The sequence below is a fragment of the Brachyistius frenatus genome, unplaced genomic scaffold (assembly GCF_029030835.1).
Source record: "Brachyistius frenatus isolate BFR_SWC_R1_liver_20210118 unplaced genomic scaffold, ASM2903083v1 Contig_12, whole genome shotgun sequence".
NCBI classification, from domain to species: Eukaryota; Metazoa; Chordata; class Actinopteri; family Embiotocidae; genus Brachyistius; species Brachyistius frenatus.
This window is the reverse complement of record NW_027210611.1, coordinates 4585001-4597389: the sequence shown is the minus strand read 5'-3', so window position 1 is coordinate 4597389 and position 12389 is coordinate 4585001. Positions and strand designations below refer to the sequence as shown.

At 39.9% G+C, this 12389-nt stretch overlaps 2 protein-coding genes across 2 annotated transcripts in view; one reads left to right on the top strand and one right to left on the bottom strand.

Annotated features, from left to right (window-relative positions):
- Window positions 1-2177, top strand: part of myripa (myosin VIIA and Rab interacting protein a) — a 29644-nt gene extending 27467 nt beyond the window's left edge. The window contains exons 13-16 of the mRNA XM_069692359.1: window positions 18-179; window positions 934-1032; window positions 1122-1182; window positions 1610-2177. Of these exons, the coding sequence (XP_069548460.1) occupies window positions 18-179; window positions 934-1032; window positions 1122-1182; window positions 1610-1626 (339 nt within the window). The 3' untranslated portion in view covers window positions 1627-2177. The remainder of the gene's footprint in view (window positions 1-17; window positions 180-933; window positions 1033-1121; window positions 1183-1609) is intronic.
- A 700-nt stretch (window positions 2178-2877) lies between these two features.
- Window positions 2878-12389, bottom strand: part of plxdc2a (plexin domain containing 2a) — a 10986-nt gene continuing 1474 nt past the window's right edge. Inside the window, exons 2-14 of the mRNA XM_069691927.1 lie at window positions 11039-11262; window positions 9023-9166; window positions 8590-8659; window positions 8378-8500; window positions 8093-8211; window positions 7915-8014; window positions 7710-7805; window positions 7443-7524; window positions 6627-6687; window positions 6289-6502; window positions 5393-5428; window positions 5013-5170; window positions 2878-3939 (exon numbers count right to left, since the gene is read on the bottom strand). Of these exons, the coding sequence (XP_069548028.1) occupies window positions 3724-3939; window positions 5013-5170; window positions 5393-5428; window positions 6289-6502; window positions 6627-6687; window positions 7443-7524; window positions 7710-7805; window positions 7915-8014; window positions 8093-8211; window positions 8378-8500; window positions 8590-8659; window positions 9023-9166; window positions 11039-11262 (1643 nt within the window). The 3' untranslated portion in view covers window positions 2878-3723. The remainder of the gene's footprint in view (window positions 3940-5012; window positions 5171-5392; window positions 5429-6288; window positions 6503-6626; window positions 6688-7442; window positions 7525-7709; window positions 7806-7914; window positions 8015-8092; window positions 8212-8377; window positions 8501-8589; window positions 8660-9022; window positions 9167-11038; window positions 11263-12389) is intronic.

Sequence of the window (12389 nt, the reverse complement as noted above, 5' to 3'; positions counted from 1 at the left end):
AAAATAATGTGCCGCAGGTGTACTTGGCAGCTGGTTCGGTGTACAGTCTGGAGGTGGAGCTGAGTGAACTGGAGGAGTGTGCCAGAGGAATCTGCACCTCCACGTCCAACATGGAGCTGTCCTTCCTGGAGGAGCAGGTGGCGGCAGCAGCTGCCAAGGTTCAACAGTCTGACCGACAGGTAAGTTGAAGCTGAGTACACAGTGAAATATACAGGTGTAAGAGGCAGTTTAAAGAGATCCTAAACATATATGATGATTTTTTTTTTTTTTTTTTTTAAAGAGCTGAATACTTAAGGAAGTTCTGGGACAGAGGAATAAAGGAACTGATTTTATATAACCTGAAGTACACTATTAGATATTGGGAATTATTAGGTTATGGCCAAAAATAGGTTTTGTGATGTCACAGTTACCTTTGAGCACCAACTTGTAAATCCGTTCATCCTTGAGTTCAAGTAAAAGTCAGTGCCAGGTTTGAATAAATTCCTTCAAGGCATTCCTGAGGTATCACATTCACAAGAATTGAGCTGACGGATGTGAGGTCATATTGACGTTGACCTTGACGTCTGACCTTTGATTACTAAAATCAACTGACTTCATCCTTTCCTTTCTTCATCTGACATTCCTAAGATATTGCATTCGCTGGAATGCACAATCACCAGTGGTGATAGTATAGATATTCTGTGCTGTCAGGACTGAAGTTTTGTATGAACCATCCACATTTTGGAATTAATTTTTTTTCTTTGCAGCAACATCTGTAAGGGTTTGGACCGATATGGATCTAAACTACGACTTAAGTAGTTTGTGGAGGCATAAAACCGCTTGGCGGTAATTCTGACACCAATCTGATCCTAAGGAAACTCAAAAGGACTCTGCATCTAGTTTGTTTAAAGAAACATCATATTTTAAGTTTTCTTGTGCTGCTATCTGCTGCAGGTCGGTGACATCTCAGCAAGAATTGCAGCTCTGAAGAGCGCGGGCCTCAACGTGGACTCTCAGTCACGTTCCACCAAGAGCAGGACAGTTCCAGTGATGGTACAGCACCTGTGTACACTAACACAGTACAGCGTGTGGAACTTTGTACAAGAGCACTGAAATATTTTTCACGCGCATTCCTCTTGCAGCCCATTACGCTGGACTCCTCGAGGCAGCTGAGAAGGCGACTACCTGCACCTCCGGTGAAAGGTAAGAAGTCTTTTCTTTTTTTTTTTTGTGAGGAGAATAAACATACTTTTACAGTTTTATACTAATAAATGATGCAACACTGACACGTCAGATTGTCAGAACAATCGTGTCTCTGGAGCTTCTTTTTTTTAACACCTTCCATTTGTGAGGCAGTTCATTTATTTCACTTGTGCAATGCTTTGTGGGAAAATAGTGTCCAACAGTCCCATTCTCTGGTTCATACATCGACGCTTCTGGGCTCGCTGCTACTATTCTTCTTTAATATAAATAATGAATTAAATATTGATTCCGAAATCACGATACTTAAGTGATTGATATTTTTCTCCTCCTCCTGTACAGGGGTACAGTACCTCATATCACTTTGTATTTGAATTTGAATTACACATTAATGGAATTTCTTTCTCCATCTTGTCTGATTCTATTTTAGAAGATAAGGAAACCTAAATCCTCGAGCCAGGACCTCCACCACAGTAGTGCCTTGACCCCCTTCCCTCTGCAGCCGACAGGCCAGTCTTACATGATCCATTCAGACACCAGTGGCCTTAATTCAATTTGAACTCAACATGCCTCAAATAATGTGGGACACTAGCACTGTATGTGTGTTCGGTATAGTGTGCCACAGATAATGCAGGAAAATGGTGATTCTTGTGTCGTCCTGTCAGAAATCTCCAGTAGGTAAAACCACTTCATTTATAGATCGGTGAGCAAATGTTTGGGTGACTCTATCAGCACGGATCAATCAAAGGGGTGCACTGCGAAGCGAGATTAGCGACGTATGTTGAGACTAAAACCAGGCTTCTCGATGTCACGAAGGTGGCTGTCTTTTAAAATGGCTGAAATGGTAATTTAATTTTTTTTTAACCCGGTCGGGAACAGGTTAACTTCTAGATATTGGATTAAAACGTACAAAAGTACTGCCTACAGACTAATCAGATGTCTGTGCTACAAAGCAGGATTTTTTTTAATTTTTTTTATTTGATATCGTTTTCATTTCATTGTGATTTAAAAAAAAATTTTTTAGGATATCATCCTACAACAGCACTTGTAGCTATAAATTGACAGTAAGCCAATTTATTGCTTTGAATTACGTTCTTATATTTATTTCTTATTCGCTCCCCAGTTCATTCTGAAAGCATAAGACTAAAACCGTGACACACGGGATGAGAATATATCCAAGGATACATTCATTTAATGAAATACACTCATTTATTAATGTCAGATCTTCCCCAGTTTTATGGTAAAGTGATATTATAAACCTTTTAAATTAGGCTACACATTCACGCGATTTTTTTTTTTTTTTTTTCCATCCTTCCGTCATTTAGCAGCTGCTCCCCTTTTAGGTGAGAACACTTGGAGCCTAAAGCAGAAAGCTCGAGTTAACAAAGGAACTCGGTAACCACCGTCGTTGTGCCGATTATCTATCGCCGCAAGTTTCCGCTTTGTTGAGTCAGCTCAGAACGGGAAAAGCCTGGGTATGTTAAACTTGCTTCACAGTACACCCCTCTGGTAAAGAAGAGCATTTAAACCCTCATCTTACTAAATGTAGGAACAGGATAATCACAAACTGCTGAGTTTTTAGATTTACAATCGGTGAGATTAAACAGAAATTATTACATGACACAGCAGGTATACAAAAATCCTAATGTTTTAATTAGAATACTTTTTACAGACTTCATTTGCTGAATGAAACCACACTGATAGTGTACAATGACTGAAAAGACACAAATTATCAGCAGGTACTGGATTTACACTGTTTGTACCATATATCAAATATACAGATTGCACGTAAATGGGAGCAAATATAGCATGTTAGAAAAATGTTGTGATACTATATTGTCTAAAATTTTAAATATAAAATGAAGCTAATTATGGATAGTGTATATCTGTATTTTTCCAAGGTTGTGCATCTTGTAGTGTACGTGCCTGCACAGCAAAGCAATCAGTCAATGTTGTTTTCTGCCTTTTTAGCACAGAAAAAAAAAAAAAAAAATTAAATGCTGCAGTGTGAAAATGTGTTTGAGGTAAACAGGGCTGAAAACACTGCGCGCCCTGTTTGCCTCTCAGATGAATGTGGGTGTAATGGTGAGGAATTTAGTCTGTATTTTTGAGATGAGGAAATGACACCCGAATATGACATTCCTCTTTGTGAAGAAGGTGTGGGAAGGACAGCTCTGGAAAATAAAGGCCGTCTTTGAGAGGAATGCTTTCAAAACAGTCAGTTTGCTCTTTGTGACGCTGCATAAAACACGAGGGGAAAACCTGAGCGGAGTGGAAACAAGTATTTTTTTTTTCCTTTATGCATTATAAGACGGCTGACCAAAGTAACGCAATCAGGGATCCAAACAATCTGTTAGAATTTCTTCTTCGAGGTTTAATGGTTTCCTGTCGCTGAATCCTCAGATGTCCTTAAAGTGAACTTGTGCAACAGCTAAATAGGAAAAAAAAAAAAAAAAAAAACAATATCTTTCATTCAAGGAAGAAACGTGGACTCGCGTACAGAACCGGTTCTGTCCCAAAGCCTTGTTGGATACGTAGTTTTGGTCAGGAGCTCTCTGAGACGAGGAAGCGCTCCCTCTGATCAGGAACTATGAATCCTTCTTTCTGTTCGCTCTCTCTTCTGTCCGACATGACAAAAGACTGTTTGGGATCGATGACCGCCGTGCCGTCTTGGTCCTGACCGGGAGCCTCCACCTCGGCGTACGAAGGCCGTCCAGAGCCCCGTCTGAACTTCATGATTGGCCAGCGGGTTGGGCGCCGCTGTGGAGGGGATGAGAGACAGAAAATGAATATGATGTAAAGAAGACAAGTCGTCGTCCTTTTCTGAGCTGCACTGGAGGAAATACGTTTTCATCACTGTTCAACAACTGAAATAAATAATAATAAATAAACTCATTCATCACTTGATATTCGCCTGCAATCCAGTAATGCTCTGCCATTATGTAAAATGTTTGTTGACACAGTGGAAGAGGCGTTAATTCAGTTCAAATTATGAACTGGACTGAATTATACTCAGCTGTCTATAATATGTATGGAAATTGGAATTCATAATGTCTTGTAGAACGCTGAACTCGGACCTCAATAATAAACATAACTGATTTCTCAGTGAAAGCAAAACCTGAACATTATAAACTTTGTAAAATCATAATTTAAGAATAATACGTTAAAATGCATCTGAATTCTTTTCTGTATGAGAAGTGTTTCCACTCTGTTAAAACATAATTTTTCATTTGCACCACTTGGGAAAGGTAACTACTGAATGCCCCTCCAACCTATCTGAATTATGCAAAAAAAAAAAAAAAAAAAGTGTTTAAAATTGAATGAGATAAACTATTGTGTGCAGAAAAGCAGACGAAGTGAAATGTAGCTTCAGCGCATTTATGTTCATAACGAGGTGAAACATGGACAGAAAAAACATTTGATGTCGGAGGTGCTCAGGAAAACGTCAGATCGTCGACTAATTCATTCAAATGAATCCTCTGGAAATGACGAGCAAGTCTGGCTATTAATTTATAAATGCTTCGTCATGGACCAGATCATCATGGTTGAAGGGAAAGGATGACCTAACGATGGAGCTGGACGGAAGCTGAACAGGAACAAAACACATTTTTGCCCTCGATCGTGTTGGGAAGTTTAACTTTATTCCTCACTGTTAGCAGGAAAACATTTTATCTCACAGAAATGCTAATAGTTTACTTGTTAAATTAGTCTTAATATCTCTTTGTTTTAAGTGCAGTTATGCAGGGAAATTGAAGAAAAATCTGGCAGATGGTAAACCAAAATTAAACGGCATGCATGCTTTGGTAAACTTTGCTGGGTTTAGTCACACTCACCTCCATGAAGAAGAGGCTGGCACTCGAGGTGGGGTGGTAGTACATGTAGATGGACATAAGGATGACTGCTGCCATGACAACCATGACCATAATGATGCCCGCCGTGAGACCAACCTGCAGCCCTTCATCTCTCTCGCCCGTGCTCTCCTCGTCTCCTGCTGCACAAAAGTGAGGGGGAGACTATCTCTGATTGATAAACTCATCAATTTAACAATTACTTGACATTTTTTTGACTTATTAACATACAAGTTTTACCCGTAGTGCATATTACAAGTTTAAATAAAAAAATGTGTCGATTTTGAGAAAAATAACTAGTGTCAGAAAGTATCAAGGACCATTTGTAAAGGTCGTTTCGGAGTATGTGACCATGAGGGACTTACATGCTCCAGTGAAGTGCAAAGAGATCTCTGTATCATCTAGGAAACAAACAAAAAAACACGACACACTATTTTATATCATATGACAAAACAGTATCACACGTGTTGTACTTTTTTTTTTTTTTACTCAAAGTAATCACTTCAAAGTCACTGTAAGACAGTAGCTGTTTGAGTATTTACTATTTATCTTGTGAATTTTTACAGGAGCACTAATGTGCACTGGACTTCTGGTAAATCTCATGTCATGAAGCTGAAAATATCCCGAAAACTCCAAAAATGTTCTCCATTAAAGAAGTAAATAAAACTTCATGGATTCATTTTTATTTTTAAATAAGTTAAAAAAAAAAATGTGGTTTTTGTTTTTTGTGTGTTTTTTTTTAAATGACAGGCCCCTTGTTTGAGCAGGGCTTTGTATTCCTTTCAAACACGAGCCACTACAGCCGAAAACAACGTCCCTCCCGTATTCGTATCCGACCAGAGTGATGCGTATACATCGAGTCATCCTTAAGCAGCTGAGGACACTATGCAGTATTTAACATGGCGCTGTATATGCTCGGCTATGAGCTAACAGAGGGCTGGGAAATAGCTGACCACTTGACCCTCGCGCCGTCAGCCCTTACAGCAACACAACAGGCATGGAAACTGAGCAACGACAAACAAACAAACAAACATCGATTCGTGAGGCCGTGAGGACGCCTGTCCCGCCGAGAGCTGCGATCTGTCCCAACCGGGATGAAAACAAGTGAAACGAGATCAACTTCGAGGGTGCTATGAAACCAGAAGAATCTAGATCGGGTAGTCGCAATAGTGCAGGAAGTCCATACGTGCAAATGCTTGAGCTCAATGAACGCTGACAGCATACTGCAGTCACTGTCACCACAGAGGACTTGTGAGTTCACCGTCTGCAGATTTGCTGGTTGGAGGCTGTGGTGTTTTTCTGCTGGTGCTGCTGTGCGTCGAGGGGTTGGCGACGGTGGATGCGGGGGCGGAGGTCACGCCGGAGGTCCCGCGCCGCCGCTCTGCAGCGGCTGTGGCGGGCGCGGCCGTGCGCGTCGGGCGGTGCGATGCGACGTTTGTGACGTCTGTCATCCGCAGACAGCGGGGGTCCCGTCTCTGGGGGAGCAAAACAGAGCAAAAACAAACACCGGTAAACTGGTTTAGGCGGACGTAAATCGTGCGGCGAGCCAACTCAGTTACACTTTCTGTAGTTTCCCCGGAATGCAAAAGTAAAGACAACCTCCTCCGGGCAGCTGAGGTCCACCCAGTCCTGCCGGTTACGATCGAAGCCGCTGGAGCATCTGAGGAAGAAGATAATTGTTCTGATTTTTTTTTTTTTTTTTTTTTTTACAGATTTACCTCCACAAAACACCCAACCATTGATGTGTCTAAAACAACGACACGGATATGAATGAAGGTGTGGACAATAATCTCAATACATTGTAAATAGTATTCATACTTGAGCAGATTGGGGCAGGATGTAGTGGAAAAAGATGAAGATTTTTGTAAAACTGTAATCTAAGTACACAAAACCACTGACCGTATGAAGCATTAAAATACGTAACACATTAAATGTTGCTGCAAGTGATGCCCCGCCACTTTTGTATATTTGTCCAGAGTGCTCGGATAAGCTGTGATCTGATGTAAATTTGAACAGATAAAACACTTTATTTTATACAGTGCAGTTTTACTGGTCATGATATTTTAGATTTAAATTTTTACTGGATTGGTTCCCAAATTAATATGTAACAAAATGCTGTAATTTTGGACCCCGCTGTTAAATTACAAACAAAATAAGAAACGTGGTCAAATAAATGAATATTCATGAATCTATCTTTCTTGGGATTCCTCTACAAAGGCCAAAACAAACAAACTAAAAAAAAAACCCAGCTTCTTCACACCGTCGCTGCTGTCAGCCATGAATCTCTATCTGTGTACATTTGAATAGATCCAGATTAAAACATTTCTAAAACATTTTCTGTCATTAAAATATGTTTCGAGGTCCGTGCAGCCCTCTCGGTGGTACGTTCTCTCTCTGGGTGCTTTTCCAGGTTACCGTTGTAGCCGACTGCACCAACTGCAGTTAAAGCCAATCTGAGAAGTGACACATGGGCCACAGCTGGAGAACTGCAGACATGCTGAGAATAAAGAAAACAACGAGGGGTGAGTAGGAAGAAACAGCTCTGCCTTCTGTAAATAAACCTGGAATGCATTTCTAAAGAACGCCCTGCAGCGCAGAGCTGACTTAGAACTGTGACCACTTTCTTTTCTTTTGTATACTGTAAAGCTTTTGTTTATCTGTACTTAATTAAGAAGAACTTACTCGGGAGAGGGAACATCTCCACAGCTGTAGAATTGGAGATTTTTGACTTGAGGATGTCGACTTTGTGATACTCGTAGATGGTTCTGCGACGGACATCTGAAGCGCAACGAAGAGGACAACGGTGTTGTCAAACACTGGAGAAAAGTGAACTGCTTTTTGTGACGTTTTTTTTCTTTTTTTCGGAACAAACAAATCTGCCACTCACTGGGAATCTGCTCTATCTCGTGAAGCACCACGAAAGCATCGGACAAGCCCACTTTGACGGGATGGCTCTCAGAGCTGATGTCGCTGATGTTGATAGGAATCTATGAAACGAAAGCAACTGAATTAATAAAGTTATTTTACGTCATAATAAAAAAGATGAGGAAGAGGAGAAAATTCACCTCTTTGTAGGCGAAGACGATCCGTCCGTCGCTGTGCAGAACGGCCTGGAAGGTGAAAGTTCCCCGACTGATGTTGTTCTGCAGGCGAATGTGGTTCCACTGAACCACCAATGCAGTGCCTGAAGAGAACACGGGAACACACATTATAACATATGGAAAAACAAAATATATATTTTCATTTAAAAAAATCATTTATCGTAGGCCCACTAGCCCCCCCCCAAAAAAAACACACAATTGATGACGATGCAGTAAACAAAAAACAGAAAAACTGTGAATCTCTCCTACCATTATCAAAATAAAACACAGATGAGTTTTTGGACAGGCTCGGGTCAAAGTTCGCCATCAGTGGAGCGATGTACTGAGTGGCTGTGAGCATCCGATGGATTATATCTCCAGTGTAGATGAAACCTGGAAGAGGATGACATGCATCGGTAGTTTATAGCAAATGGGAGAAATTCACAATGTTATATATTTCCATCATTGTGTGTGAGACTCACCTCCAGTTGCAACTGTGATTTCTTTTAATAAATGGCCGTAAAAAGGGAAATCGAAAGACAGATTCACTCTCTGGAAACACAGAAAATTAAAGTGCAACATCAACTGTATGTTAAAAACTGGACAACAAAACAGACAACATGAATACCTACTTTTTTTTTTCTTCTGAATTGTACATTATGTCCGAATTAAAACATTTTTTTTGTATGTAAAGCCGATCTTTCTGTGCTGAGAGAAAACTATTGGACACTTTTTTTTTTAAAACAACAGTCTGGATATCAGAAACATTGTATCTGGAAAATATTGGATTTTTTTTTTTTTTGTTCAGGAGTGTTCATGTAAATTTCAAACTCAGATTGCCTCTACATCAGTTATTTAACTTTCTGACACCACTGATTGATAAAAAAAAAAAAAAAGAAAAAACTGATTTCTTACCTCGGCTTGTCTGTGTGTGCTGGACAGTAAGCCACGGACCTTCCACTCATCCCCCTCCATCTCATCGATGTTCACCCAAAGCTCTTTCCCTGCTGCGTCTCCGGGGCCGTAGGTTTTGGATGTATAGTAGGCGTGATCATTGTCCTACGGTCATTACACATTAATTACTCAATATATTCCCACCTGTTTTAATCTGGTTTGCTCCTTCTATGCGTGTATATCTGTCACAGTAAATGCAGAAAAGCATGTATTTAAATTTCTGAACTGGCAATATAAAAATAAAAATATTTGTCATATATTATTATTCAAATGTCATTATATATATATATATACAGCGGTGTGAAAAAGTGTTTGCTCCCTTCCTGATTTCCAATTTGTTTTGCATGTCTGTCGCACTTAAATGTTTCAGATCATCAAACTAATTTAAATATTAGTCAAAGGTAACACAAGTAAACACAAAATGCAGTTTTTAAATGAAGGTTTTTATTATTAAGGGAGGAAAAAAAAATCCAAACCCACATGGCCCTGCGTGAAAATCATAACTTAACTGTGGTTTATCGCACCTGAGTTCAATTTCTCTAGCCACACCTAGGCCTGATTACTGCCACACCTGTTCTCAATCAAGAAATCACTGAAATAGGACCTGCCTGACAAAGTGAAGCAGACCAAAAGATTCTCAAAAGCTGGACATCATGCCGAGATCCAAAGAAATTCAGGAACAAATGAGAAAGAAAGTAATTGAGATCTGCCAGTCTGGAAAAGGTTATAAAGCCATTTCTAAAGCTTTGGGACTCCAGCGAACCACAAATGGAGAAAACATGGAACAGCGGTGAACCTTCCCAGGAGCGGCCGGCCGACCAAAATTACCCCGAGAGCGCAGCGACGACTCATCCGAGAGGTCACAAAAGACCCCACAACAACATCCAGAGAACTGCAGGCCTCACTTACCTCAGTTAAGGTCAGTGTTCATGACTCCACCATAAGAAAGAGACTGGGCAGAAATGGCTGCATGGCAGAGTTCCAAGACCAAAACCACCGCTGAGCAAAAAGAACATTAAGGCTCGGCTCATTTTTGCCAGAAAACATCTCGATGATCCCCGAGACTTTTGGGAAAATACTCCGTGGACTGACGAGACAAAAGTTGAACTTTTTGGAAGGTGTGTGCCCCATCTGGCATAAAAGTAACACCGCATTTCAGAAAAAGAACCATACCAACAGTAAAATATGGTGGTGGTAGTGTGACGGTCTGGGGCTGTTTTGCTGCTTTAGGACCTGGAAGACTTGCTGTGATAAATGGAACCATGAATTCTACTGTCTACCAAAACATCCTGAAGGAGAATGTCCGGCCGTCTGTTCGTGACCTCAAGCTGAAGCCAACTTGGGTTCTGCAGCAGGACAATGATCCAAAACACAGCAGCAAGTCCACCTCTGAATGGCTGAAGAAAAACAAAATGAAGACTTTGGAGTGGCCTAGTCAAAGTCCTGACCTGAATCCTATTGAGATGCTGCGGCACGACCTTAAAAAGGCGGTTGGTGCTGGAAAACCCTCCAATGTGGCTGAATTACAACAACTCTGCAAAGATGAGTCGGCCAAAATTCCTCCACAGCTGTAAAAGACTCATTGCAAGTTATCGCAAACGCTTGATTGCAGTTGTTGCTGCTGAGGGTGGCCCAACCAGTTATTAGGTTTAGGGGGCAAACACTTTTACACACAGGGCCATGTGGGTTTGGATTTTTTTTTTCTCCCTTAATAATAAAAACCTTCATTTAAAAACTGCATTTTGTGTTTACTTGTTATCTTTGACTAATATTTAAATTTGTTTGATGATCTGAAACATTTAAGCGTGACTTTTTCTTTTTTTTTTAAACATGTCTGTGACATACATTTTCTTTGATTTCAAGTTTAGCAGTTTATATGCAGATCATTTCATATTAGATTGCCTCATCAAGAGTCTTGTTTCATATACATGTTATATGCTCAGTTTTGACTTTTGACTGTTTTTAGAATAACCTTACTACAATCTCTGTAGAGTTATCGTGTCTCTCCTCCATCAGCAGGTCCGGATCCGTCTCCTCTGGCTGGTGCTGGTCTCTGTAGTGGCCCCTCTCATCTGTAGCCCACCCAGGGGCCCCAGACCTGGTCCCGGGTGCCCACCTCTGCCGTCCGGACTGCTGGTTCTCGGCTTCATACCGCCTTCCTTCTGTGCGAGACAGCCCCTGCGTGTCAGTAACGTAAACCCCTTGGAAACCAAAGATGAGAGAGGGAGGTAAGTTGTTGCTGTGATCTCACTTGTTGTTTTCATTTATCTATTTGACCACTAAACAGGAAGTCGATATTCTAACTATCAAAAGCCTCTTTTGTTCAGACAGAGCCTGAATAAGACACAGGAGAGCTCACTTGAAATCAAAATCTACCTACAAGATACTGAACAGTTGTTCTTGATAAAAATTAAAAAAAAATTGGACACTGAATTCTCTTTGCTTTGACAAGTTCAGAGCTGTGCGTTCAAGTTATAGTTTTTGCTGTAAAATTTATTTATGTTGACAAATCAGTGCAGTATTTACTTTACAGTAAGTAAGTAAGTGTGCGCTGATACGGACTCAAAGGCATTTTATAGCATTCCTAGAATATATAAAAAAAAATTAAAACGGCAGTTTTTATAATAAAGTAGGAAAAAATGTGTATAAATAAAAAATATTGAACTAAAATCAGATAACAAATCATTAGATTAATTTACAGCATTTTGTTTTGTAAACAAAATTAACAGTAAGATAAGAGGGGGAAAAAAAACAGACAGCTCTCAAGATCTTAAAACTTACGAAGAACACATATTTAGCTAATACTTCCTAAAAGCTCCGAAGTAGTCCATCAAATCAACACATTTTCAAATAAATCAATAGAATTCAAGTATTGAAATAAGGAGTAAAAACGATGAGAAGAAAAACATCAGGCAACTGTGAAACAACTTCTCATAACTAAAAATGTTCAAAGTATGATACAAAAAAAACAGCAATTTCATTTGAATAACATTTCCTTCCCAAATATGAGAATATGACATTTTTTATCTATTTCAAATAATTGCAAAATTAAGTTGTTTTTAATGATTTTCTGGAATTTTTTTTTTTTTAATAAGCTTCGAGACCATTTAAAAAGCAGCTTAGTGGATATCATATGCCCCGTTTCTAGTATACAAACTGTTTTAAGAGATGTTTTAGAGGCTCTAATTTGCAGTGCCGTTGAATAGTACGACGCTATACTCAGAGGTGTATTTTGCCTACCGCGGTTCATGGAGAAACTACGCAGCCTTCAAATCGACACCTCCCTTTAAAAATCAGTTTAAATAAAAAAAAAACAACAAAAAAAACG